Raw genomic sequence first — 24,357 nt, 5'->3', positions numbered from 1 at the left:
TTTCATTTCAAAAGAATTTTATTTTTCTTTCTTTTTTTAAAACAGTACCACTACAAGCAGCTCCAAAACCTAAAAGAAACTAGCGTTGAACTGCCCTGCTTGCTGAAGATGATCTTAACTGTATGTAAAGACAGGTTTACCTGGAGGTCTAATGACCCCAGGGATGCAACACAAACAGCATGCAAGATGAAGTAGTGGATTTAACAGCAAGAACAAGTTACAGTCTTGGTCCATCTCTTTGCTTTAGGGAATTGGTGCAAAACAGATGTTCTGTGAAGCAAAATTTCTTCATGAAAATGAAACTGCTGTTCTTTAGATTCCCGAAATGCAGATCAGGAATTCTCCCTTCATTGAAAAGATTGGAAACATCTACCCTCTTAAATTTCAGACAGCAAGTCTCTGCCACTTGTGTTGCAGTAAGAAAAAAAATAGCATTATAATTTTTGTTATAAAAAGAACAGATGTTCAGAACATTTAAAAGCTCTTCCTTCAATACCTTCTTCTGCCATGTGGTCAGGTCACATCACATAAATCAATCTTTCTGCTACTGCTTGGACATAAAACAGTCCATTTTTAGTTAAATAAAGGGAGGGATAGTTTTAATTAAAAAAAAAAGAAAAATTAAATATTGCACAAATAATTTAACTGCAGACAGTACCAGACACCATTAAAGCGTTGATTTTTTCCAGCATATGAATTCTACAATATAGTCACATTTTCTATAGTACATTTTTTACAACACATTTGAATTTACATGAACAACTATCTTTACAGTCTAATATCACTGTCGTAAAGTTACAGTTTCAGCAGGAATTAGTTTTGTCTTTGTTTTAAGAGTTCATCTATCTGAGTCTTGTACATATTTTTCACATCTTCAAGATCCAGTCGAAGTTCTTCCGCCTCTTCTGCTTTCTCCCCATACATCTGGAGAATTGTGTTGTACCGCTGATCCAAATCCTACAACAACATGCATGTTTGGTTATTTGATTGTTTCCCTAATAATAAACTAACATGGTAGTTTTCATTGATTGTCAAACACTTACCATTCTAACAGCTATCTTATGAAGTCAAAGTACATTTATCAAAATTAAAGATTTTTTGTTGCTTTGTTTCTCACAAGTAAAATGCCTAACTAATAAAGGCTTCTTGCTTTATGTCCTGACTACTGATGAACTTGTGCTTTAGGGAATGGTTAAGGGGTAGCAGAGTCCAAAGGCAGGATTCTTAACTACACAGAACAACCAACAAGGACTTTTACATTCAACTCAGTTGCTACAGCAGAACATAGACTGACAGATAATTCACCTACATTCTCATATAAAAGATCTTGGACTGTTGCTGGGGGGAAGAGAGAGAGATCACTAGAAATCTGAAACACACTTGCAGGCTTCTGCTCAGAAATCACGATACACTTGCATCTCACTCCTTTCAAAAGGTAGGAAGTTTGAATTTCTACCTGGATTTCAAAGTAAAATATGGAGCCTGCTTCATCAGGACACTTTGAATGCTACTCTTCAATTTTAAGCATCACACGTGCTACCGAACTTGCAAGCAGGTTCATATATTGGAGTCCAAAACAGTTTAAGCAGCATTTTTTCTTCACTTCTGAGCAGAACAAAGTAATCTATATTTTCACACAGATTCACAGAAGTTTAGGGCTGGAAGGGACCTTGTGAGATCATCGGGCTCAGCTTGACAGACTCTTCGAAATTTTAATCTTCCACATAATAGCTCCAGGCTTTCAACTCACATACCTCGAGCTGCAGGCCAGAAATGCTGAATACTGTGAGCAAGGCATGTGCACATAATTGCATATAAAAGTATGAGAACTGTATGTGCAAATGACCATCTCATCCTGAAGGAGATTAGCAAAATTATGCCAAGTTTTAGCATTCTTTATTGTTGGTGTAAGCTTCTTAAAATATAGTCTGGTATCTCTGCATATGATCACAATTGCAAGACTTCACCAGAATTCTCTTATAAGGATACACAATCACTGCACTATACTTTCACTAGATTGACCCTTTAAGAATAACATTTAGAAATAACTGATAACTGCCATAACGCAAAACCTGCTGATAAAATCCATCAGTCTCTACGCTAAAAATTACCAAGTTACAGACTCACTTAAATTTTACTCTTAAAAAAAAAAAAAAAGAGCACTTATATTTTGAATCTAAAATTAACATTTTTTTTTTTACTGTCCAGATTTGAACAATTTAATATGTTTTGTGATTACTATCCTCTCACTTAAAAAAAAAAAAAAAACAAATGTTTTGTATCAACTGTGCTTACTGGCCTCGAGCTGACTTAAAAGTCATGAATGATAACTTGTTCGTTTTCCTAATTAAAAAAACACATTGGGTCATTCAAGTTCAGACTCACAGATGAGCTTGAATATTTATTCCACCTTACCTTTAGCTGAGCCCGCAATTTTGGTATCTCCTTCACTTTTTCTTCAAATTCATCATTTTGATTAGTTAATTTAACCAGTTCCTCAGCCATTATCGACCGAGTTTTTTCAAGGTTTCCAATTTCCAGCTAAGACAACAACAACAAAAAAGCATTTAACTATCAGATGTTTGTATTGAGAAACCCAGGTTAGAATTCAGATTTTTCATTTTTAAAAAGCTCGTAGTTGAGAGGCCTTGCTAGCTAATTATAATGATTGCTGTACCTTTTAATTATACAGACTGTTAGATATACAAGACATGAGGAGATATAAAAATCTCACATGACAGAATCCACGTAAGCCATTTCATATTAAAAATTTAAGCTCAATTGCTGAACTCATTATATTTATTTTAAACACATTTTCAGTGATATAATACATTTCAGTATTTTCCATCATTGCAGACCTCTGTTTTTATGCATGTCACTTGGGTTCAAATTAGCATTTACGCTAGAGTAACTTGGGAAATTTTCATTCCCAGACAAGTTTTTAAAAAAACCCAAACAGATGTGATACACTATGTTTGAAGCACCTACAACCAACTGGCTTGGGAAGAACATCTATTACAAAATCTGACAGAGGCACTTTTTCATAAAATCTTATCAAATATTGGTGAAGTAGCCAGCTATGGTCTGTCCCACTCTTTACCCCACACTGCTCCCCTCTCCCCCTCACCTACCCCCCACCCAAAAAAAAAAAAAAAATGATGCCCCATCATAACTCTTACAGAACTGCTACAGGGTAGAAAAAGAAAGGTCCCCAGTAAAATGGGAGCCAAACTCCCCAAGCCACAGTTCACACATTCATATTTTATAAAGGTACTGGTGAAATGCAGTAAAATAAGCTTTGTAAAATTAATATGATAATATTTTTTACTGTCTTAATCTTTCTACTTAGGTACAATATGCAGTTACAACACTCAGTGACTCTTACAGTACCTGTAGGTGAGAAATCTCTCCTTCCCTTAGTTTTAACTGTGATTGCAGGTTTTCAATGATACTTGAACCTGCTCCCATTCTTATAGCATCATAAAGATTGTTCCCACTTGCAGACACTGATCCAAACGAATGGTCATGAGGATCATCCTACAAATACAAGTTAAACAACCTTAAGGCTGGATATGAAAGACTTCATTTCAGGAACTCTGGCACCAGAAGCTAGAAGTTATTGATATAGTAAATTTAGACTGTTCTCATTAGAGTCAAGGGTTTCAATGCTTCAAATAAATTTACTTGAAAGAAAAGGTTATGGTGAACAGTTAAGTAAAATTTATGATCTTCACGCCTCTTTAGTTTGCTCTGTTAAACAATGGCTGTAAGGGTATCTGAGACACTTTCATCTGCAGTGATAGAGCAGAAACAGCCTTTGTGCAGACTGCATCGAGATGCAGCTGTTCTCTTCACCTGAGTGGTAAGAGATTACAGTCACAGGATTAAAAAGTATACCGAGATCCTTGTGTGTTCTCAAACGCTTATCACTTGCAATTAAACAGTTTCCACCCGTTTTGTAACACACCCTGGAATAACTGGCAAGATCTGCACTTGCTATCCACAGACTGCTTATATTACTGTATTACATTTAAAAATGTATAAAAGACCCAGGCTCCCTCCTGTGAATACTGTGCAACTCTAGACATTTTCTAGGCGTGCTTAAGTTCTAGTGCAGATATAAACAATTTTATCAAGACATCAACATAATTCATTGGAAAGAAAAGGCAGCAAACACAGACAGTCTAGCAAGAGAAACCAGTTGATCCACCATACAATACCTGAGAGATGAAGGAAGCCTGAAGCCCTGCCACATCAACTCCACTTATTGAACTTGAGCGTGACAGAGTTGGAGTACTCGAAACAGCTTCCATTGTCGACAATGAAAACGATTTGCGTTCCTTGAGAAAGAGAGGAATTTAGAAAACAAATAAGACTTTCCAAGCTCATAAATCTAGAAAGACCATTTTCATGACCACCAGAGTTTCCTTTTTCACTCCAAAATGCAGAACATGCATTACCATTCCCCCCCCACCCCACTGTCATAACTAACTTTAAACAGTGAAAATTTAGCAGACACCCAGGGCAAATAGCCTGAGTTCAACTTCTCAAGCTTTCTTGGTAATGAAGGAAAAGAAGCAGCTACCCACAAAAGAGATTTTGAAGCAGTAATGAATTTTGCTGAGCTCATGAATTTACAAGAATGACCCCAGTCCACAAAGGTAGTTTTCTTTCCAGGAGGGAGGTCAGTGAAGAGACTTTTAAGTTTTGCACTGCCCAAATCCAGGATCTTTGAGGCCAACAGCTCTCACCCACCAGTTTTATAAACAAACCGACCACCCTTGCAACAAGCACCTGCAGGCATATTCAATTCAGAAAAATGAAGCGAAGAGCTTCTGAACAGGACTTCTGGTTTCAGAACTTGCAGCAACAAAGATTAACAATGATGGCTGTTCTATATCAATTAGATATAGGCCCAGTCATTTATCTGTCTCTCCTGCATATGCTGCCATTGCCCACGCTTTATCTATTTTGTGACTAAGTAGATAAACCGTTATGCAGGACTATAAAACCATTATCTTCTACACCAGAATTGCACTGAGTAGAGAAAAAACATAAGTTTGAAAGAATACCGGGTCTCAGATGTTTTCTTTCATGGTATTACAGTACTATATCCTTCTAAGTCTCATTTCTTGTTGTGATGTTTTGTCTTAATGGTCTGGATACCTGCTATAAAATTGACACCGTGTATTTATTTTACATGATTATTAATATAAATGGCAATACCTTTTCCTTTGCTGCTTCTTGTACAAAAATGGCTTTCTTCCTTTCTTGCTCAACTTTCATTTTCTCCATTTCTAACTGAGTAGCTAACAGTGTCTGAAGGAGGAAATGTAGATTAATAATCTCCTGCCAACTCTGAATTTGATGATAAAGAAATGCAAAATTGAAGCGGTCAATACCTTTTCTTTCTTTGCTTCTTCAAGGGTTTTCGCATACTCATGTCTAAGGTTTTCTACTTCGACCTCATACCTATTTTGAGAACAGACATGAATAAAGGCAGTCACTACAGAACCTTCTCTTCATTTCTATCTTCGATTCATACAAAGAAAAAAAAGTTAACAGAACAGGGTTTGCTACTTGAATGTTAGCTATTCTTAAGAAGGCTTCTTAGATCAGTCCTGGCAATTTTAAGTCTTGTTATTGTGCATCTTCTTTAATGCTCTGGGTACCTGCTCTATCCTGCCATAAAACAACCACCTATTTTAAAGCTTATCTGGTTCATTTTTTAAAGCAAATTTCAATACATTTCCTTTATACAGGCAGTCCTCAGACTTACAACACAATTGGGTCCTGAAAATGGGGTCTTAGTTCGAAACACTGTAACGCGGAACCAATTTTCTCATAAGAAACAATGTTATAAATGAGGGATTGGTTCCTGAACCAAGGCCTGATACCCCATTTTCACCAAAAATACTCCAGAATTTTGTATTCGATCAATTATAGTTGAGTAATATAGCTACAGTCATATATTTATATTGTAAAGAACAATCATATTGATTTGGAAGGACTTCTTTGAGGTGACTTTGCTGGACTTTTTGAAGGGTTCTTGGCTGGAGTCTTCTTAGGAGTCCCAGCTGCAGGTTTTTCTGGAGTCTCGCCTGCTTTCTTAAAGAAAGTGTCCAAGCAGTTTGGACAGATGTTCTCCAGGTAGATGAGCGATGCAGCAAACTTGTTTGCTGGTATGGCACTGCATTGGATCAAGCGTTGTAAGTCAAAACTGGCATTGTAAAGTTGAAATGGGGTGTCAGTTTATAAACGTTATAGGTGTGAAACATTGTAACTTTAAATGTTGTAAGTCAAGGACAGCCTGTACTATTTGTACACAAAATGATAAGCATATAGGTATTATCAACCCAAACCAGAAAAGAGGGACAAAACTATCCCAAGTGACAGACTGCTTGAAAAGAAACTGCACCCAACTAGACAAGCAGCAGTCGAGTGAAAGACTAGGAATGTACTCTGATCATCCCTCCACCCCTAGATACCAGGAAGCTAGGAAAGTTCATCAGAAAATTTTGAATTCCCAATGCAAGAAAGTACATCTCTCTTATGATGAATGCAAAGTAGGGAAGATTAAACACCCCACTTTAAGCACACAGCTGTCAAAGCCTGAAAAAACAAGAATTTAAGAATTTCACAAAATGCAATGTAATTTTATAGTTTTCTTGGGTTTTATCATTAAAAACATTTTTTTTTTAAATAAACTAATAAATAAACACTTAGGAACTACTGAAGCTACTTTACTTTAGGACAAGATGATGCAAGATACTTTTTACCGTTCCCAGGGAAAGCTGCTTTGCACACACGGACCCTCATGGCACCATGAGCTCCAACTGTAACTGCAAAGCAGCTTGCAGGACCAGAATCAAAAAGAACAGTATACCCATTTATCATGCCAAAAGCAGGTGAAGTGAACCTCACGGGTGAAGAAAAATATTAAGTTTCACATCTCAAGTAACACTGTGGCAAAAACCTGGACAGTATAAAGATAGCCCCAAGCAACTAAAGTAATAAGTACCAGACAAAAAGGAAGGCTCTTCTCTGCCTGCCTCAGTCAGTTTTCTCACCATATGAATGATTATTAATATTTAAAAAGACAGTAACTAAACACAAAAGAAACCCAATAATTAAAAGTAAAAAAGACACAGGAGCTTTATATACAAGATAGTAAATTCAGATCCAATTCACCTATTGTTTTCATTTTCCAGTTTCTTGAGTCTGGCTTTCTCTACTTCCAGCTGAGCCTGAAGGCGACTGTTTTCTTGCCTCAGCAGGCTGTTTTGCGATTCAGTGGCAGACATCTGAACTTTATTGGAAAGAAGCTCTTCAGTAGCAGCACGTTCTCTCTCAGCTGCTGCTGCCAGCAGGGATTGAGACTCACCTAAAACCAAATTTATAAATTGCAATCCATTGTAAACAAATGGCTAGCTGACTTACTGTCAACATCAAGTATCCATAACCAAAGCCAATTATTTAGGTGGCTACCTGAAAAATCTGATGTTTGTCAAGTATTTTAGATGCAAGTAAGATACACAATGAAGATTTAATTCTGTAAGACTTCAAGCTAGAGAAGTGTTATCTTTCAATATCGCCTAAAATATTCTAAGCAGTCCTGTCATTAGCCATCAAAACCATGCAGGTATAGTAAAGGTTTGAGATCCAGCTAATGGCAAAGGACCAGCTTTTAAAGAAGGGCAGCACATATTCAAGAGGTACAAAGAACTGTTGAATAAGGATGATTTGGTATTCTGTTCTTAGAGCGTAGAATTAAGAGCTAAAACACTAATCTCCGTGGTTCCCTACCTTCCCTGGTTGTGGCTTTGGATCATTCCACTGTCATTTTGTTCCTTACAGCCCTAATAATCTCAGATGAAATACATTTGTTTCACAACCTGGGATAGCCACAGGTAATTATTCCTATGACTACCACTTCAGTGTGTCTGGCATTTTGAGGTACTGGTACGTTTCTACTACCCACTCTTCCCCTCCCATTTTTAAATGTGAAATGTCCCCCGAAACTTATCTGGCATATAGCGGTGATATTTCCAGGACCTCAGCTCTTTATAGAACCTATGAATTGGGTCTCACAGCACCCTTGTAAAATGCCAAGGTGTCATACTACTTTGCAGACACAGATTTAAATCCAGGTCTCCCATCCCAACCCCGTCTCAGACACTGCTGTGCCCATCTCTTCTTCACATTACTGACATCTAGTGCTACTCCACAGATATGCAAAGGACATTAAAAACTAGAAGCATGTCTTACCAAGTCTGTCAGAAAGGTTCTTCTCTAACTTTTCCCATGTGGAGGTCTGGGCTCCCAGCGTTGCTTGCAGATTTTCTATCTGCCGGAGAAGCGGCCTTGTAGCAGATGTAACACTTTGACTTAGTTCTTGATTCCTATTTTCTGCTTCTTGGAGTCTCTGAATTGGGATTTAGTTTAAAAGTTGTTAAACTTTCAAACTGCAAGACCAGTTTAAATGACAGTACAAAAAAAAAAAAAAAAAGAGCTAAAAACACATTTTAAGTTCTAAATTAAAGGCTATATAAAACATATATTCAATAAATCTGGAGGTAAGGTAACAATTTAATTGCCCAGGACTTTTCCTGAAGGTAGCATTACATTCATATATACCAGGAGTTCACAGTGTTAGTCAGAAGGTGGTCCTAATCTATTAGACCCTAACTGGCAGCACATTAGATTTCAAATTTAACACCACTGCCTGTTATTTCTCTCCTTTTGTACCTATCCAAAAGTTCAAGATCTGCTTTTGCCCTTCCCAATTCCCAACTCTTTCACAGGCATAATCTGCTATCAAGTCCGCCTTCCTCACCTGAAACACTAACACGACTAACTTTGACAGTATTCGCTATACTCTCTGGACTACTCCCAAGAGGTAAGGATGAAGCGTAGGCTATTTTTTCCAAATTGTGATTTTTCACAAAGCCTTAAGGGGTATGTATAAAAAACATTTTAATAGTGAGTCCTAATGCTCCCTTACAAAAGCAGATCAAATTGTACCATCCCAATAAACCTATACTTTGAGCCATTAATTTTCAAGACATTTTAGCACTTTGTATACGGCTTTTAGACGCTCCCCCCCAAGTAAATGGTTTAGTATAAATACATGCATTTTTCATTTTGCACAAAGAAACAAGAGAGGTTAGAAAAACACACTGAAACAGCATGTACAGTACCTGTTGTAGCTCACTGATTTCTTGGCGTAAATAGTCTTCCTTTCTTGCTGCTTGCTGTTCTGCCCGTTGCAATGCCAGCCTCAGGTCTGCCACCTGTGTCCACAGGAAGTAGACCATTACATGTCATTAACCTCTTGCAGGGAATTCTAGCAGCATTTTATCATGGCTACAGTTCTGCACCAGTAATTACACTGGGGCTCTAACTGACAAGTTTAAGCAGCAAGTTATGCAGTCACGCACCATGTGCTTAACTTATACTTGTTTATCACGCCACCAACTGGTTATACAGTAGTCAGTTCAAGAACTAACACTCTGTATCATAGAAATAATGTTATGAGCATGAAAAACAGTTCGCCCCCAAAAGTAAAAGTACAGGCCTTATTTTAAATGCGATTTAGTGTAGACTTTGCTCCTCCAAAGTTTTGCTCCACTGTTAACTGACTCTCTGTCCTATTTGGCACCTCAAACTCATTTTACTTATTTGTTACAAAAATGCTGTAGTAGAGCTGCTTAATATTTGTCAAATCTGCTTTTGGCAGCAGTGTTTAGAAAACGGGAAATTCTAACACCCCTTTGCCATTAGCCTGGTTCATTTCAACAGAGTACCGTGCTTATGAATTCCAAAGACATTCACAAATTAAATCAGAAAGCTTTAATCACCCTGTTAAAAATTCACCTGAATTGCTAAAGCTTCCTGTTGTTGCCTGGCTTCCTCTTGGGCCTTCTCCAGTGCTACACCAAGTTCTTCTTTCGCCTTCATTTCACAACTTAACGCTGCTTCTTGTGCCTCACTGTCCTTTGTAGCATTGGCTTTGTGAAGCTCTGCAAGCTCTCTGCAAACCAGGAATTAAAAGCACTGAAGAATTCATAATATCTACAATGATCTGTAATAAACTACCATACTAAAGCAATTTATTAACTATTGTTTTTACTGCATGTTGCAAGGATGTCCCAGGCACTCCACAGAGGAAATTCTGAATGTAAACGTGTTTTGTTTTTCAACACCTGCTTACCTGTATGCATTGTCAAGTGCTGTCTGAATGCTTCGGTTCTTTTCTTCAAGCTCTTCCACCTCCACCTGAAGCCTGCTGAGATCCTTCTCTTGCCGCTCTCCCACACTGTTGAGTTGTTTAATGTTCTCTCGATGCTGCTTCTCAACTTCCTCCTTGCCATCAAGCACCTATTAGGTAAAAAAACAAAAACCAACAGGCAAACAACACATGGCAGTTCATAAAATTAAGTGAAAAAAGCAGCAACAAACAACCTGCTGTATTTAAGGTTGAGGATTTTATAACAACTCTTTAGTTAAATTCTATAAAAAGCTCACAAACTGCAGTTCCAACTACACTTCAGCATTTCACACTTAGATGGTAACAACACACTCAGGAGTCAATGACAGGCCTCTGTGTAAAGCCACGTATTCCTGAGCGTGAGTATAGGGAACTGGTGACAATGAAGTTCACCACTGATAGGAAGCCTTCTTCACCCCTAACAAAAGCCCCACCCTTGAGATGAGATGGCAACATACATAAATTATCTTGTCATCGAGCTTCTTGGGTTTCACTGATGTATGTCCACTCCAAAGTGACATCCTTAACGCAAACAAAATACTATGAACACTTCAAAATGAAGGCTGTAAAGGTCAATCTGGAAAGCTCATTTAACCTCACTGAACAGATGTGGAATTCCTCAACTAGCTACATATGACAAACACTAAGAGGCTAGGGACTCTACAAGCATACAGAGACATTTACATCTAAAGCTTCCAAGGCAAATCACAAGAAGATTAATTTGCTTGACAGTGATTAAAGACAGGCACTGTTATTACAGAATATATGCAACCACTGTTACACCAACGTGTCAGCTAATCAATAGGAATCAGTTAGTTTAAGAAATGAAAGGTTTGAAGAAAACCATCTAAAATGAACTACTTAAAGGTACAGCGGAATAAAATTACTAAGAAGGGATGCAAATATTAAGAACCATAGGATGAGAAACAATAAATGACGACAGATCTCTTATGCACCAAGTAAAGGTACCCCAAAACCACAGCCCAAGCTGCTGAAATGGGAGTAAGAACAGAAATCTCTAAACAAAAATGAAAAACCCAGGAACAAAAAAGCTGTCTCAGAAACGCCCCCAAAACGGACAACTTGGCAGAGACAGGAATCAGTAACAGTACAAGGAAGTCTAGGATGTGATTGCAAATAAAATTAACCTGTTTCAAAAGCTGTAACTCCTCTTCTAATTCCTTAATCTTTTTATTCTGTTTTGCATTAGTGTTTTCCCTCTCTTTCTCTTTTGCTCTCAACTTCTTAATGACGTTGGAATTCTGTAGCTGCTGTTTTGAAAGCTTTTCTCCTATGAAGAGAGATGTGCATTAAGTTAAATGCTAGCATACATTTCCAAACTCTGACTGACTGAAGTTGAAGCAGAACTGCAGTATAACCAAAAGGTACACTTTTACAAAGGGGACTCCTTTATAAAACAATCTCACACTTACCTGTTTGTTTATTTCAGGGCTTTGTGTAACAGAGGATCTATGTGCTTACACTGTGTTACACTGTTAAGGATAATTAATGGAAATGATTAAAAGACAGTGTTTATTTACTATCACAGAGAGTCTTTAGAATTGCACTATTCTAATGTTGAACCTTAAAAAAACCCAAAACAATCAGCTCTGAAGTTGTTAGATTTTCTTCCAAATGCTTTAACCTATACCTTTAAAAAAAAAATCAGGCACTGGTATTGAAGTGGCAAGCACATTTTTTCTATTATACAAAGATTCTGGAGGAATAACTGACAAAAGTCCAATCACATTGAACTGTACATGGCAAATAAGGCAAGTCTAAATGCCCAGAACTTCCCTTTTTATCAGCCTACTCTATATAATACAAAATATGCTGATATCCTTACTGGAAAGAGAGTATATTATCTATATGAATAACGAACACTCATCTAAGGAAGCGGAGTGCTTTGCATTTATTACTGCACCTGCAAAGGCAGCAACAGGAACTGCTATTAAACAGACAGGGTACCAAAACCAAGTTACTTAACCTTGTAAGTCTACACTGCAGCTCAAGAAACAACTATGACTTGATCTGCACTGCCCGAAGTCACTAACTTGTACTCCGTCCATTTATGTCACGTTTCTGTGAACTGAATGTTTAATCATCTCTTTGTATTACTGTGGCACTGAAACACTTTAGCCCTGGACCAGAACATCACTATGTAGGTGCTGTACAGGCACAAAACAAGATATTTTCTTCCCCAGAGAGTATATAATTTTTGTATAAAACAAGAGATTACAGCTAGATACAGATTTAAGGACACAAGACAACAAATGAGATAACACCACGTGGAGCGACAGATTGCTGTCATAGCAACTCACCAGCCTAACCACTGTGGGCAAAGGAGAATTTTAAAGAGGGGTTTGAAGGGACATGGAGGTGCCTTGGACACTTACAGGGAGCTACACCCAAGAGGGGTAATCTAGGAGAAGATAGGAATGTGCTTGCTTGGAAAGAGGTGATGAAGATCAGCATCTCGGGCCAATCAGAGATGGGAGCTAATTCTACAACACCAGATGAGATCATTAGGACAGTATACTCCATGGAGAGTTCGAAGGTGAAAAGAAACAGCTGTTATCACAGAGGTATACAATAATTAACCTATTTATTGTGAATTATGTATTTTCCCCAAAGGCAATGAATCAAGGCAAGCTGCAGAAACGTTTTGGATAACGCTTTGTTAGTAATTCAGGGGATAACAAGTAGAGGGCTACACTGAAAAACTGCTTTTTGTATGTGGAAGCATCTTTCAGGCCACTCCACAATCCCTGCAAGCAAATGGGGGGAGGAGGAAGTTGGGCAGTAGTGGCATTAACTTCCACTAATGGCCACACCAACAAGCTCCAGCAGCCCTGGTGATAAGCCCCATGGGCTGGTTACAAAGGTTGGTTGTCCCACCTCTCTGGCTATGGCCTACATCCTGGCTGAGAGGGAGGAATATAGGCCACCTCAGTTTGACACCTCTGACTGAAAGCATCCACTACAAAGGTATGGCATAGTCGGCCATGCTAAGGGAAGTGAATCAGTACTTCTATTCAGAAAAGAATTTGGGATTTTCTAGCTCTCCTGCCACTTTCTGGAGTGAGAGATTGCGGATGTTGTTCCAAAGGTAGCTGGAGGCAGTCGGAGAAACTGCTGAGGGGCATGCCAGTGGAGCTACAGCTCACAGTGTCAATCTCCCCATCAGTGACAAGACCTACAACCACAAAATTGGCCTGAAATAAGGTACACATTCAAAATCATGATAAAAACTTTTACCATAAAAGACCCCTTAATCCATACCCACCTTCCTCCATAAGTCCTTTGATTTGTTCATCTTTCTCCTTCAGTAGTTCAGCTGTTTCGTTACAATTTAATCTAGTAGCCAATTCTTCTTTAACAGTCTTTACTTCCTAAAGAGAACCAAATGCGCTTAGGACTGCTTACACGAGAGAGTAACATTATTTAAACACACACTAGGTTAGCACAGTACTTTCTCCACTGGAAAACAAGCCTAAACATACCATAAAGTGACTTGAGGTCTTTTGTTCTGTAACTAAAAGCTCAAATAAAAGGGGAGGAGGGGGGAACCCTTTTCAACAGAAACTATTCAGTGACAATTGCTTGAGAAAAGGAAAATGAAGATGACAACTAGTTTTAAGCTTATTTTTTTAAGGGCACTGACACACCTGTTTGTCTTCACCAGACTTCTTTGCCTCTCCCTTCTACTATATATACACACTTGATATAAAAAACCAACACTTCTTCATTCATTCAAGTGAATTAGATGATGCAGCGTTCTATTTCCTTCTCTTTAATAAAAGCACAACCTCCACTTGCCCCACTATGCAAGTTTTATCAGTGGCCTTCTAAATAATTATCTTACAAATCTGTCATGCCAAAATAAGTTTAATTTTTCAATTACACTGCTTAATGTATTTTTTGCAGACTAAGAACATACCCACTGACCAAAATCCTGAAATATCTGGGCAGTGAATTCCCAAACACTTGTCATCGATCAAGGCACAAAATAACCTCTATTATCTGGTCTTAGAGGTCTCCCCCTCAGACACATCTTATATTGGTCTATAAGTAACTTGTCAACAGATACCCAGTCTCATGGTTTTCCTCCAACTCTACTTCTACGATTTGCTCCCACATAGCCTCACCTTGCTTTATTTTAATAAAGCTAGAAAGCCGATTACCTTTTTTGCTGTATCTCTTTCTTTGCATGCTACTTGGACCTTCTTTTCAGCATCTGCTATACGCTGAGCAAACTCCTCTTTAAGAGATGAAATACTACTGCTCTCTTCTTTCATTCTGATCACTTCACTACATGTAAAATATTTGAGGATAATTGTACTGTTATGACATATCAAGCAACATGTAACAAGTATTGTTTTTTAAAAACTCACTATAGTCAGTACTATTGCAATGGCACATGGAAGCAAAAACCAAGACTGGGGTCTGATTGTTATGTGCAGTCTAAAGTCAGGAAGACAACAAGGCGATGTATTATATCACTGGTCTTAAAGGACGTCTATACACGTGCTTCGGAGGGAAAGCACTTTGCTGTGGGTGCTTGAATTAGAGCAACTCTAAGAGCAGCTCTAATTAAAGCACCCTCAGTGTCACGTGTATTCAGCATCCCACACTTCAAAATGGTAGCAGGGACACTAACTAAAGCCTGTTCGACAAGCTTGAGTTAAAGCGCCTGGAGCAGCTGTTTGCAGCCTCCTGGCTGCAGCTGGCCCAGGCTCTGGTAGCTGCTGCCAACCACAGAGCCCAGGCTGCTTGCAGCATGGCTTACAGCTGAGCTCGCCTGATTTCCACCTGCTCCGAGCTCAGCCCCCGCCCAGCCCCCCACCAGGATGAAGCTGGCACTGCCCCTTGCCAGGAGCACTGCACCTTTTGCAGACTTAGTTGTGGAGGGTGTGTGGGTGGTTGGGCGGTTGGGCTGATGCCCAGGCTCCAGGCCAGGGCCTTGGCCAGCTGTGCTGCAGCCTGGGGGCTGGCTCCCCAGGGAAGCACAGGGGCTCTGGCAGGACCAGGGCATTGTTGGGCTGGACTTTGTCCAGTGGCCTAGGAGCCCAGCTCTGAGCACTTGAACATCTGGTTTTGTGCGTCTGTCCGCCTCTGTATGCGCGCACGTGTCTGGTTCTGGATGTGCGTGCGCATTTGTCTGTTCTGGTTCTCTGTGTTTGTGCACGTGGTTCTCTGTGTGCATGTGTGTGTCTGGTTCTCTCTCTGCTCTCCTTTTTCTCCCTCTCCTCTTTCTCTTGTCTCTTTTTTCTCTCTCATTGCAACAGGCTCAACAAAAAAGGCATACACAACAAAGGCAACATTTATGATTATTAAATATACTAATATTCAATGCATCCTGCTATGTACATCCCGACCCCCCCCCCACACCTGACATGCCGGCACTCTGGTCAAAAAACTTTGCCTACCCCTGTTTTAGTACATCACACTATTTTATGTAGCCTCTATCAATATATTAACAAAAAAGTGCAGATATATGCAGAACTGCTGATAGTTTGCTACTTACTCTTTCAGGTTGTCATAAGCTTCTTCTAAGCATGCCTTCTCTTTACTAACGCTCAATAACTGGGTTTCCCTCTTTCCCAGCTTCTCAGTCAGCGAATCAACCATCTGAGAAAAATTGTAGGCATGAAGATGAGAAAAATAAAATGATGGGGATTAGGGTGGCTTTACTCTGAGTCTTAAATTCTCCCAACATTTTAAGGAGCTCAAGAATAAGAGCTAATGAAGAACATCACCACTCAGTAGCACATTATATCAATCAGTAAATGTCTTGGTATAACATTTTAGACCTTTTGCATTTAGTTTTCTTTCCAGACTTTTGAAAAAAGATGATAAACTTCACAGAAAAGAATGCTTAATGTATAATTATACACCTGGGGAACTTATTAAAGAGGATTTTTTCTATCTGAAGGTTAAATTGTAATTCTGTATAATTTAATTGCACATGCTCATTAATTTTCCTTGAAAAAACTGCATTTTTTTTTTTAAATAAAATCCTAGATTTTTATCCCAAAGCACTGCTGATACCAGTATCACAATAAACCCAGAAAACCAAAAATCAAGAATGGGGCCTGGCTGTTACACACTGTTCAAACATATGTTTGGAACAAGGCCCTATCAGACAGAGTTTAATTCAGCACAGGCAGGATAGTCTGGGAGGGGGAAGAGGCACATAAAGGGGAAGCTGCTTACATCTTAGTACAGCAGGGACAAGATTGAGAAGAGAACCTCAGTTTCTAGAGTCCCAGCCTAACGTCCCATCAGTTGGGACGTGGTGCTCCTCCATATTTCTCCTCCTTGTATTTAGTTAAACCTCACACCCAAGCCATACTTATTCTATTCAGTACCCAGTAAAATGTTTCTCTTCTTCATTTAAAAAAAAAACCTTGCAGCTTTAGTCTTTCTAAAGAAAGCCTGTTAAGGATAAAAATTGCCATTAGCCTAATACACAGTATTTTCACATGCATAGACACAACCCATGGCTTTCTCTACTTGTTAAATGCAATCTTTCACATGAGAGCTCTGAATAGAAATATTGCTGATAGAGGCTATGCATTAAGAAACTGTGATTCTGACAATATTTTCAGCATGATTTTGATAGCTCAAAGGTGGTTCTTATTCCCAAGCCATTTCACTTGCTAGAAAGCACATTTTTAAAAAATTAAGCTGGTGCTACATGCAGTGAGTTTCACAGTCAGCAAGTCTACATAGCAAAATATATCCAAAATGTGATTCCTGATTACTATAAAAGTAATTCATAATTCCCCATCATAAAAAAAATGCCAAGGGTTCCCCTCATAGGTTGGGATCATCAAATTTACAGCCAAAAAAGCCGTAATTATACACATGAGAGCTCTACTATTAAGGCCCTATGCTTGCAGCCAGGTTTCTACACTGGTATTTATACCCAGGTAGAGCCCTGATGACTTCTTTGCAATGCTGAACGGGCAAGTTCTAACACGGAAGGGAATCAAGAACTTAACTGTCTATTAGAATTGAATGATTTATCTCAAAAATACTGGACAAGCAAAGTATATACCAAAGCCTACGCACTGATGCTAAAGTAGTTTCACCCACTTAAAACAGGGTTGAATTTAGCCTCCAAAATACACAGGGTTAAAAATGTTCATTACCTTGCGAAGCTCTTCCTTTTCACAGTCCAGTTCAGGCAACGTTTCAGCATCTTGCTGCTGCACTGTACACTCCACTTTTACCATTTCTTCTTCATCTGTTTGAGCAGCAGCAACCAAAATATCCGGCTGCTCAGAATTAACAGGGGTTGCACTTCTCCCACTCTCCTCCATTTCAGTTTCCTCTGGATGCATAAGAAGTGTCTCATTCAATTCTTCTTCAGATTTATTTTTCACAAAGTCAACTGTCTCGGCCTTCGGTGTTGAGGGGCCGACTGTAATAGACGCTGAAGCACAAGCCCTACCAGATAATTCATCATCCGAGTTGATTTCACTTACGCTTCGGCTGTCTAACGACTGCACACTGAACGAGTCTATTCTTTCAAATGCATCTGAGGAACAGCAACTCTCTGTCATTTTTTGAAAGTCATCTAAACGATTATACTCGGTGCAAGCTGACGTAGATAGGAGCTGAAAGGAAGTCTGCATCAGATGAAGGCTGGATTTTGAATCTGCTGCCTCTTGTCTGGAACTAACGGAGCTCTCACTTATTACACTCTCATGGTCCAAAACTTCAATGTCGCTAGTTGTGGATGTGCCCGAGGAGAAAGTGCTGATAGGTGGTGAAGGTGTATTGCTTTGTCTGTCCTCATTTTTCTGCTCCTTGGCTTCCAGGCCCACGTCTTTTGCCTCTGGTGTAAGAGACTGTGCAGGGCTGTCGGGTCCACCTTCTGGTCCATCCTTCCCTATGCCAGATTTCACGTTCACAGCAGCTTCAGGTACTTTCAGATCTAGAGTAGAGACTGCTTCAGCTGAACTTTCATTTGCGGTTTCTTCATGCTCGCTATCATTTTTAATTGCAGAACTCTCTTCTAATTTCTCCTGGAGAATATCAAGGTTTTCCAAGTCCACTAGGGTAATTACAGAGGAGTCTTTTGTTTCTGGCTCTGTTACTACTGATGCATCTGGCTGACTGGTGTGGATACATTCTTTTAAAGTGCTGTTCACTTCTTCTTTGGGCCACTGAGATTTGGTTGGCGGTTTAAACACCACTGGACTTTTCTGTACGCTCTGAACATCCACTGGAGAGAGAAAGGCACTGAAGAAGTTTTCAGATTCATCTACTACCGTCCTCCTAACAGGTTTGGTGATTGCTGTCGTAGACATAAGCTGAGTTTGAGGTTCGGCATTAGAATTTAATCCCCAGGAAGAAGTGTCCCATCCTCCACTTGTAAGGGAATTCGCTTCTAAAACAAAGAATAGAAAATTAGACAAACCAACTAAAATTACATGATTTCTACCATTCAGCTTGGTGAGATGCAACAATACAAAAAACTAACAATATTTATGGCAGTAAACACGCTATATAAAAGCAAATAAAATATGAGCATCTATATCACTTTTTATTGCTACTGCACACTTAAAACCACCTTTTCCATCAATTTTCAGACAAAAAGAAAAGAAATATATGAAATGATTCAGTAGCTTATAGTGGATTCAAAGTCTGGGTTAGGCACTACCAGACTTGTTCCCAGAAATGCAGTGCCCCAGAGTTCCTCCTGTTGTAGAGTTTACTGTTTGTGATTTGGTAACTCTGAAAAGAGCTGGATGACAGAACTCTAAACTTTAGCCTGACAATCATGTTCAAGCTTTTTGGGTTTTTTGTTTTTTAAAGAACCAAGGTACCACAATCTGTCTTTGCCAATCCCTGTATGTCATGTATTACAAAAGCTTTAAATTTAATTGGCAGAAGAGCTTCTTTGGGCAGATGTGATATCTTTTATTAGACAGAATGAGTAGTTGGAAAAAAAGTTAAATTTAATTTATATGAGTGCTGTGCAACCTTTGTGTACATAAAAACTTCAACGAGCTAAGGAGGATAGTTGGAGAAGCACTGAGGTCCCGGAGGGGAGGGGAGCCAGGTGTCCAAGGAAAATGGTCGCTCCTTAAGGAGACGATCCTCCAAGCCCAAAGGGAGGTAATCCCAATGAGGATCAAAGGGAGCAGGAGAGCACACAAGCCTCCATGGCTCACCAAAAGCATCCGGGAATGTCTCCTTGCTAAAAAGGAGGCTTGCACCCAATGGAAAGAAGGGGTCATCACCAGGGAGGATTATGCTGTAGCTGCTCGGGGATGGAAGGGGGTAGTTAGGAAGGCCAAGGCAGAGATGGAACTGGGACTAGCTTCCCAGATTAAGGACAATAAGAAGTCCTTTTTTAAATACACAGAGGGTAAAAAGAAGGTCCCAGGTAATGTGGGGCCCTTGCAGGACGCGATGGGAAACTTGGTCGTCACACCAGACGGCAAAGCTAACATGTTCAATGATTTCTTTGCCTCCGTCTTCCTAAGTAGGGACCAGAACAGCCACCTCCCTGCTGGGCCCCCCTCGGGCCCCAGGGGAGGCACACCTGGGCCACAGGTTAGCGAGGATTTAGTTAGGGAGCTTCTGGAGGGGTTGGACGTATTCAAGTCAGCCGGTCTGGATGATCTCAACCCTACAGTTCTAAAGGAACTGGCCCAGGTCATTGCAAGTCCCTGGCACGGCTTTACGAGCACTCGTGGTGCTGTGGTGAGGTACTGGAGGACTGGAAGAGGGCCAACGTGGTCCCCATCTTCAAAAAAGGTAGGAAGGAGGACCCGGGAAACTATAGGCCGGTTAGTCTTACCTCGATCCTAGGCAAGCTGTTCGAGAAAATTATGCTGGCACACATCCAGGAGGGGCCAGCAGGGGACTGCATGCTTAGGGGCAACCAACATGGGTTCATCAGTGGCAGGTCCTGTCAGACCAACTTGGTGGCCTTTTACGATCAGATCACCAGATCATTAGACGCAGGGGTAGCAGTAGATATAGTCTTCCTGGACTTCCGAAAGGCTTTTGACACTGTCTCTCACCCTGTTCTCATTAAGAAACTGGGGGGCTGTGGTGTAGACACCCACACAGTCAAATGGGTCGCCAACTGGCTGGAGGGCCGCACCCAGAGAGTGGGGGTGGATGGGTCCTTCTCAACCTGGAAGGACGTGGGCAGTGGGGTCCCCCAGGGCTCGGTCCTCGGGCCCGCACTGTTCAACATCTTCATCAGTGATTTGGACGAGGGGGTAAAAAGCACCCTGTTCAAATTTGCTGATGACACTAAGATGTGGGGGGACATGAGCACACTGGAAGGATGCAACAGGCTACAATCAGACCTAGACAGGTTACAAGGGTGGGTGGACGAGAATAGGATGGGTTTCAACACAGACAAGTGCAAGGTGATGCACCTGGGGAGGAACAACCGGCACCACACCTACAGGTTAGGGAAATCCCCTCTTGTCAGCACAGAGGCGGAAAAGGATCTGGGGGTCATCACTGACTCCAAGATGAACATGGGCCGGCAGTGTGGGGACGCGGTCAGGAAGGCCAACCGCACCTTGTCACGCATCCACAGATGCATCTCGAGCAGGTCCAAAGAGGTGATCCTCCCCCTCCAGTTCTGGGCGCCACACTTCAAGAGGGATGTCGACAGCATGGAGAGGGTCCAGAGGAGGCCACTCGTATGATCGGGGGACAACAGGGCCGGCCCTATGAGGAGAGGCTACGGGACCTGAACCTGTTCAGCCTCCAAAAGAGAAGGCTGAGGGGGGATCTTGTGGCCTGTTATAAACTAGTCGGGGGGGGATCAGCAGGCATTGGGGGAGTCACTGTTTCCCCAAGCACTGCCAGGAGTGACCAGGAATAACGGTCACAAGCTGGCAGAGGGTAGGTTTAGGTTAGATATCAGGAGGCGCGACTTCACCGTCAGGGCGGCTAGGGGCTGGAACCAGCTTCCAAGAGAAGTGGTGCTGGCTCCTACCCTGGGGGTCTTTAAGAGGAGGTTAGATGAGCATCTTCCTGGGGTCGTTTGACCCCAGTACTCTTTCCTGCCATGGCAGGGGGATGGCAGGGGGCCGGACTAGATGATCTGTTCAGGTCCCTTCCAACCCTAGAAACTATGAAAACCTGCAATTTCACTTACGTGACACTGACATTGCCTCTCCACCCAGGGGACAGCTGCCACCCAGCAACACTCCCTCCAACATTTTCATATCAAATTAGGTTTACATTGTGTTGAGCAGCTTCAAAAACACTTTTATTGTTCCTGTTGGAGATTCAAGTCTCTCTCTGCTTCACACAAGTCTGATTTTCCTTCTCTCTACTTCCTGTGTGACGTGAAAGATAAAAACACAAGGCTATTAATTCCAAATAACTTGTACTACGGACTGAGAAATGCGGCTCCGTGTACCACCAGTGGTACTCAGACAACCTGTCCGTGATACATGTTAACAGATTTCTTATAATTACTTTATGACAAAAATTTGTTGGTGGTAACCAAAGCTGAACAGAAAAAATTGCTGGTGGTACCTAAGGTTGTATCGTTTTAAATTGGTGGCATGCAATCTGTCAGAGTTTGGGAACCACTGACTCAGACCTTCCCAAGGCTCTTCTTTTTGTCTCCCTACTTTCAAGATATAAATTTGAAATACATAGTTTAGACACTATGCATCATTTTTTTGGCTCATTTATAACTGAAAACAGGTTCCTTACATATTAAAAAAGAAAAGAGCAAGCCATCATCTCATATTTAAGTCATGCAATCTTTCAATAAACTAATACAAAATGTTGGAGAACCAGGAAATTGAGACAGCTAATTCCACACCGGAATAAATCAAACTTCCCAAGGAAACCCCACCAGGTTTCTACAGGCTTGGGAAGGGATGGATGCCATGACTGCTGCAATTCCCCACTTCCCTCAAAGCAGGAAAACAGAGAAGAATGACATCACTTAAACATTTCTTCTCCTCCGTCACCCTTTCTGAGCACGAACAGATGCAAAAGACCTAAAAGACCCGGGACCCAAAAAAGCCTTGGGAAGCTCTGAGTCGGTGGTTCCCAAACTCTGACAGATTGCATGCCACTAATTTAAAACAATACAACCTTAGGTACCACCAGCAATTTTTTCTGTTCAGCTTTGGGTACCACCAACAAGTTTTTGTCATAAAGTAATTATAATAAATCTGTTAACGTGCATCACAGACAGGCTGTCTGAGTACCACTGGTGGTACATGTACTACAGACTGAGAAATGCTGCTCCAGGTTATTTGGAATTAATATCCTTGTGTTTACATCTTTCACGTCGCACAGGAAGTAGAGAGAAGGAAAATCAGACTTGTGTGAAGCAGAGATAGATTTGGATCTCTAACAGGAACAATAAAAGTGTTTTTGAAGCTGCTCAACACAAAAGACCGGGGACAGAGGACATAAAGACCCAAGGGGCCAAAAGCCCCGGCGCCGGCGCCGGCGCCGACAGGGTGCCGTGGCGGTCACGTTCCCCGAGGCCAGGCCAGGCCAGGCCAGGCCGGGGCTCCGCGCCCGACGCGGTGTTGACACAGGGGCCGGCCCCGCCCCAGGCAAACACGGCCTCGGCTCCCGCGCCCCCGACCCGGGCACGTACCGCGGGCGCCATCGGGACGGGCGGGCTCGACCCAGGGCCCGTCCTCGGCCTGGATGTCCAGCACGCGGTCGATGGACTTCTGCGCCTGCGACAGCGCCTGCTTGGCGAAACTGGACAGCTGCGACGCGTTGAACCAGCTCATGGCCCCACCGCTCCTCAGGCCGCGGCCATGTCCGCTCCGCCCGCGCCTGCGCGTTGCGCTGCTCCACGTCGCCACCCGCTGTCACGTGGCCGCGCCTCAACGGCCGCCATAGTTGCGGTCAACGCTCCTGCCCCTTCCGCCTCGGGCGCTGTCATGGCGGACGGCAGGCTCCACTTCCGCCTCGGTATGTGTCAAAGCGGAGCAGCTGCTTCTTCTTCCGGTTGCGCCCCGCCCTTGTTGCGGGGGGGGGGGGGGGGAGATGGGTTCGGAGAAGCGCGTCTGGCTCCGCGTCTGCTTTTTGTACCCGCTGGGCCGCCGTAGCCGAGCAGGTGGCGATGGCAAGGGGAGAGCGGGCAGCAGAGGGTGTGGCTGCGCTACGGGGGTCCTGACCTTGCCGAGGTGTATGGCTGGGTACAGGCAGCAGCCTGGCCTTTGCTGGCTTGGCAGACCAGGCACAGCAGATGCCCAGAGTCACTATCTACACGTGCTTAATCCCAGTTTACCCTGCCCTAAAACAGGCCCATCCCCAACAGTACTATCTTATGGCAGCGGTACTTTACTGTGGCCTAATAGCATCACACAGGTAGAAGGTGACACTTTACTCCGCCATTGAGCACATGCATAGATGCACCCACTTGCAAGCAAGTCAAATCCTTATCAAACTGGTGGAGTCATTTCCAAGACTGGCTAACGATTACACCTCTGAATAAATCACCTGGCATCTCACTGCACCGGAACAGTGAGCTTGGTTTCTTTACACTATTAGTGTTCTGCTCTGTATCACGTTTACAAAATATTCCAGCTTGCTGTAAAGTTTACAATTTCATATTTGTTGTAAATACAGCTGATTTCCTCATACGAGTTTCTTGTACGTCGTAAAATGATTCAGTCTCTCCCATGCATTGTCTTGAAGCATTTACTGTTTATTCCTCCTCCAGGCACAGATAGGAAAGGAGGCAGGCATTGTCCAAGTTCATGACGTTCGCACCCAGCCACTCCAACCCTTTTTTTGCTCCTAAATAGTTACATGGTTGTAACTTTAAGCATTTTAATAGTGGTCACACAATCAGCAGACTAAGGTATCTTTTTGTTTTTATTAATAAATATTGTGACAGCATCAATAATAACCAAATACAACTCAGTCCTGAACATCAGTGGGTTTTTGACTGCAATACTGTACATAGCAGCCACTTGTCCATTGCAAATATACACAAGGAAATGCTTTTTCATGTACAGGTGTTCGTTTAGTTCAATTACATCGTCTTTTCCCCTATTTCGTAAACAACGTAATTAAGTCTTTTCAATACTTAGTATCTGTTAAGC

The 24,357-nt window shown here is 41.6% G+C and overlaps 1 protein-coding gene across 1 annotated transcript; it reads right to left on the bottom strand.

Moving 5' to 3' along the window:
• TMF1 (TATA element modulatory factor 1) lies at window positions 1-23,140 on the bottom strand. Its single transcript, XM_090022004.1, has 17 exons — window positions 22,893-23,140; window positions 17,428-18,671; window positions 15,798-15,901; window positions 14,455-14,581; window positions 13,557-13,662; window positions 11,419-11,561; window positions 10,214-10,380; window positions 9,877-10,033; window positions 9,201-9,293; window positions 8,269-8,425; window positions 7,192-7,384; window positions 5,403-5,472; window positions 5,227-5,319; window positions 4,221-4,340; window positions 3,391-3,537; window positions 2,416-2,541; window positions 1-957 (listed from the first exon to the last, which is right to left on the bottom strand). The coding sequence occupies exons 1-17, from the start codon at window positions 23,032-23,034 to the stop codon at window positions 814-816; spliced, it is 3,333 nt and encodes a 1,110-aa protein (XP_089878130.1). The 5' UTR covers window positions 23,035-23,140; the 3' UTR covers window positions 1-813.
• Window positions 23,141-24,357: the final 1,217 nt, after the last annotated feature.

The sequence above is a fragment of the Crocodylus siamensis genome, chromosome 11 (assembly GCF_052110815.1).
Source record: "Crocodylus siamensis isolate JL-2025a chromosome 11, ASM5211081v1, whole genome shotgun sequence".
Classification (NCBI taxonomy): Eukaryota; Metazoa; Chordata; order Crocodylia; family Crocodylidae; genus Crocodylus; species Crocodylus siamensis.
This window is presented reverse-complemented; position numbering and strand designations above follow the sequence as displayed.

What these genes read in the sequence shown, in the direction of transcription:
- TMF1 (XM_090022004.1), bottom strand. Translation starts at nt 23,034, where the DNA reads ATGAGCTGGTTCAACGCGTCGCAGCTGTCCAGTTTCGCCAAGCAGGCG. An exon ending in CAAAGGACTTATGGAGGAAG is followed by an intron (nt 11,562 to 13,556) that starts GTGGGTATGGAT and finishes CTCTCTTCATAG; the next exon opens with GAGAAAAGCTTTCAAAACAG. An exon ending in AATTGCGGGCTCAGCTAAAG is followed by an intron (nt 958 to 2,415) that starts GTAAGGTGGAAT and finishes ATGTTGTTGTAG; the next exon opens with GATTTGGATCAGCGGTACAA.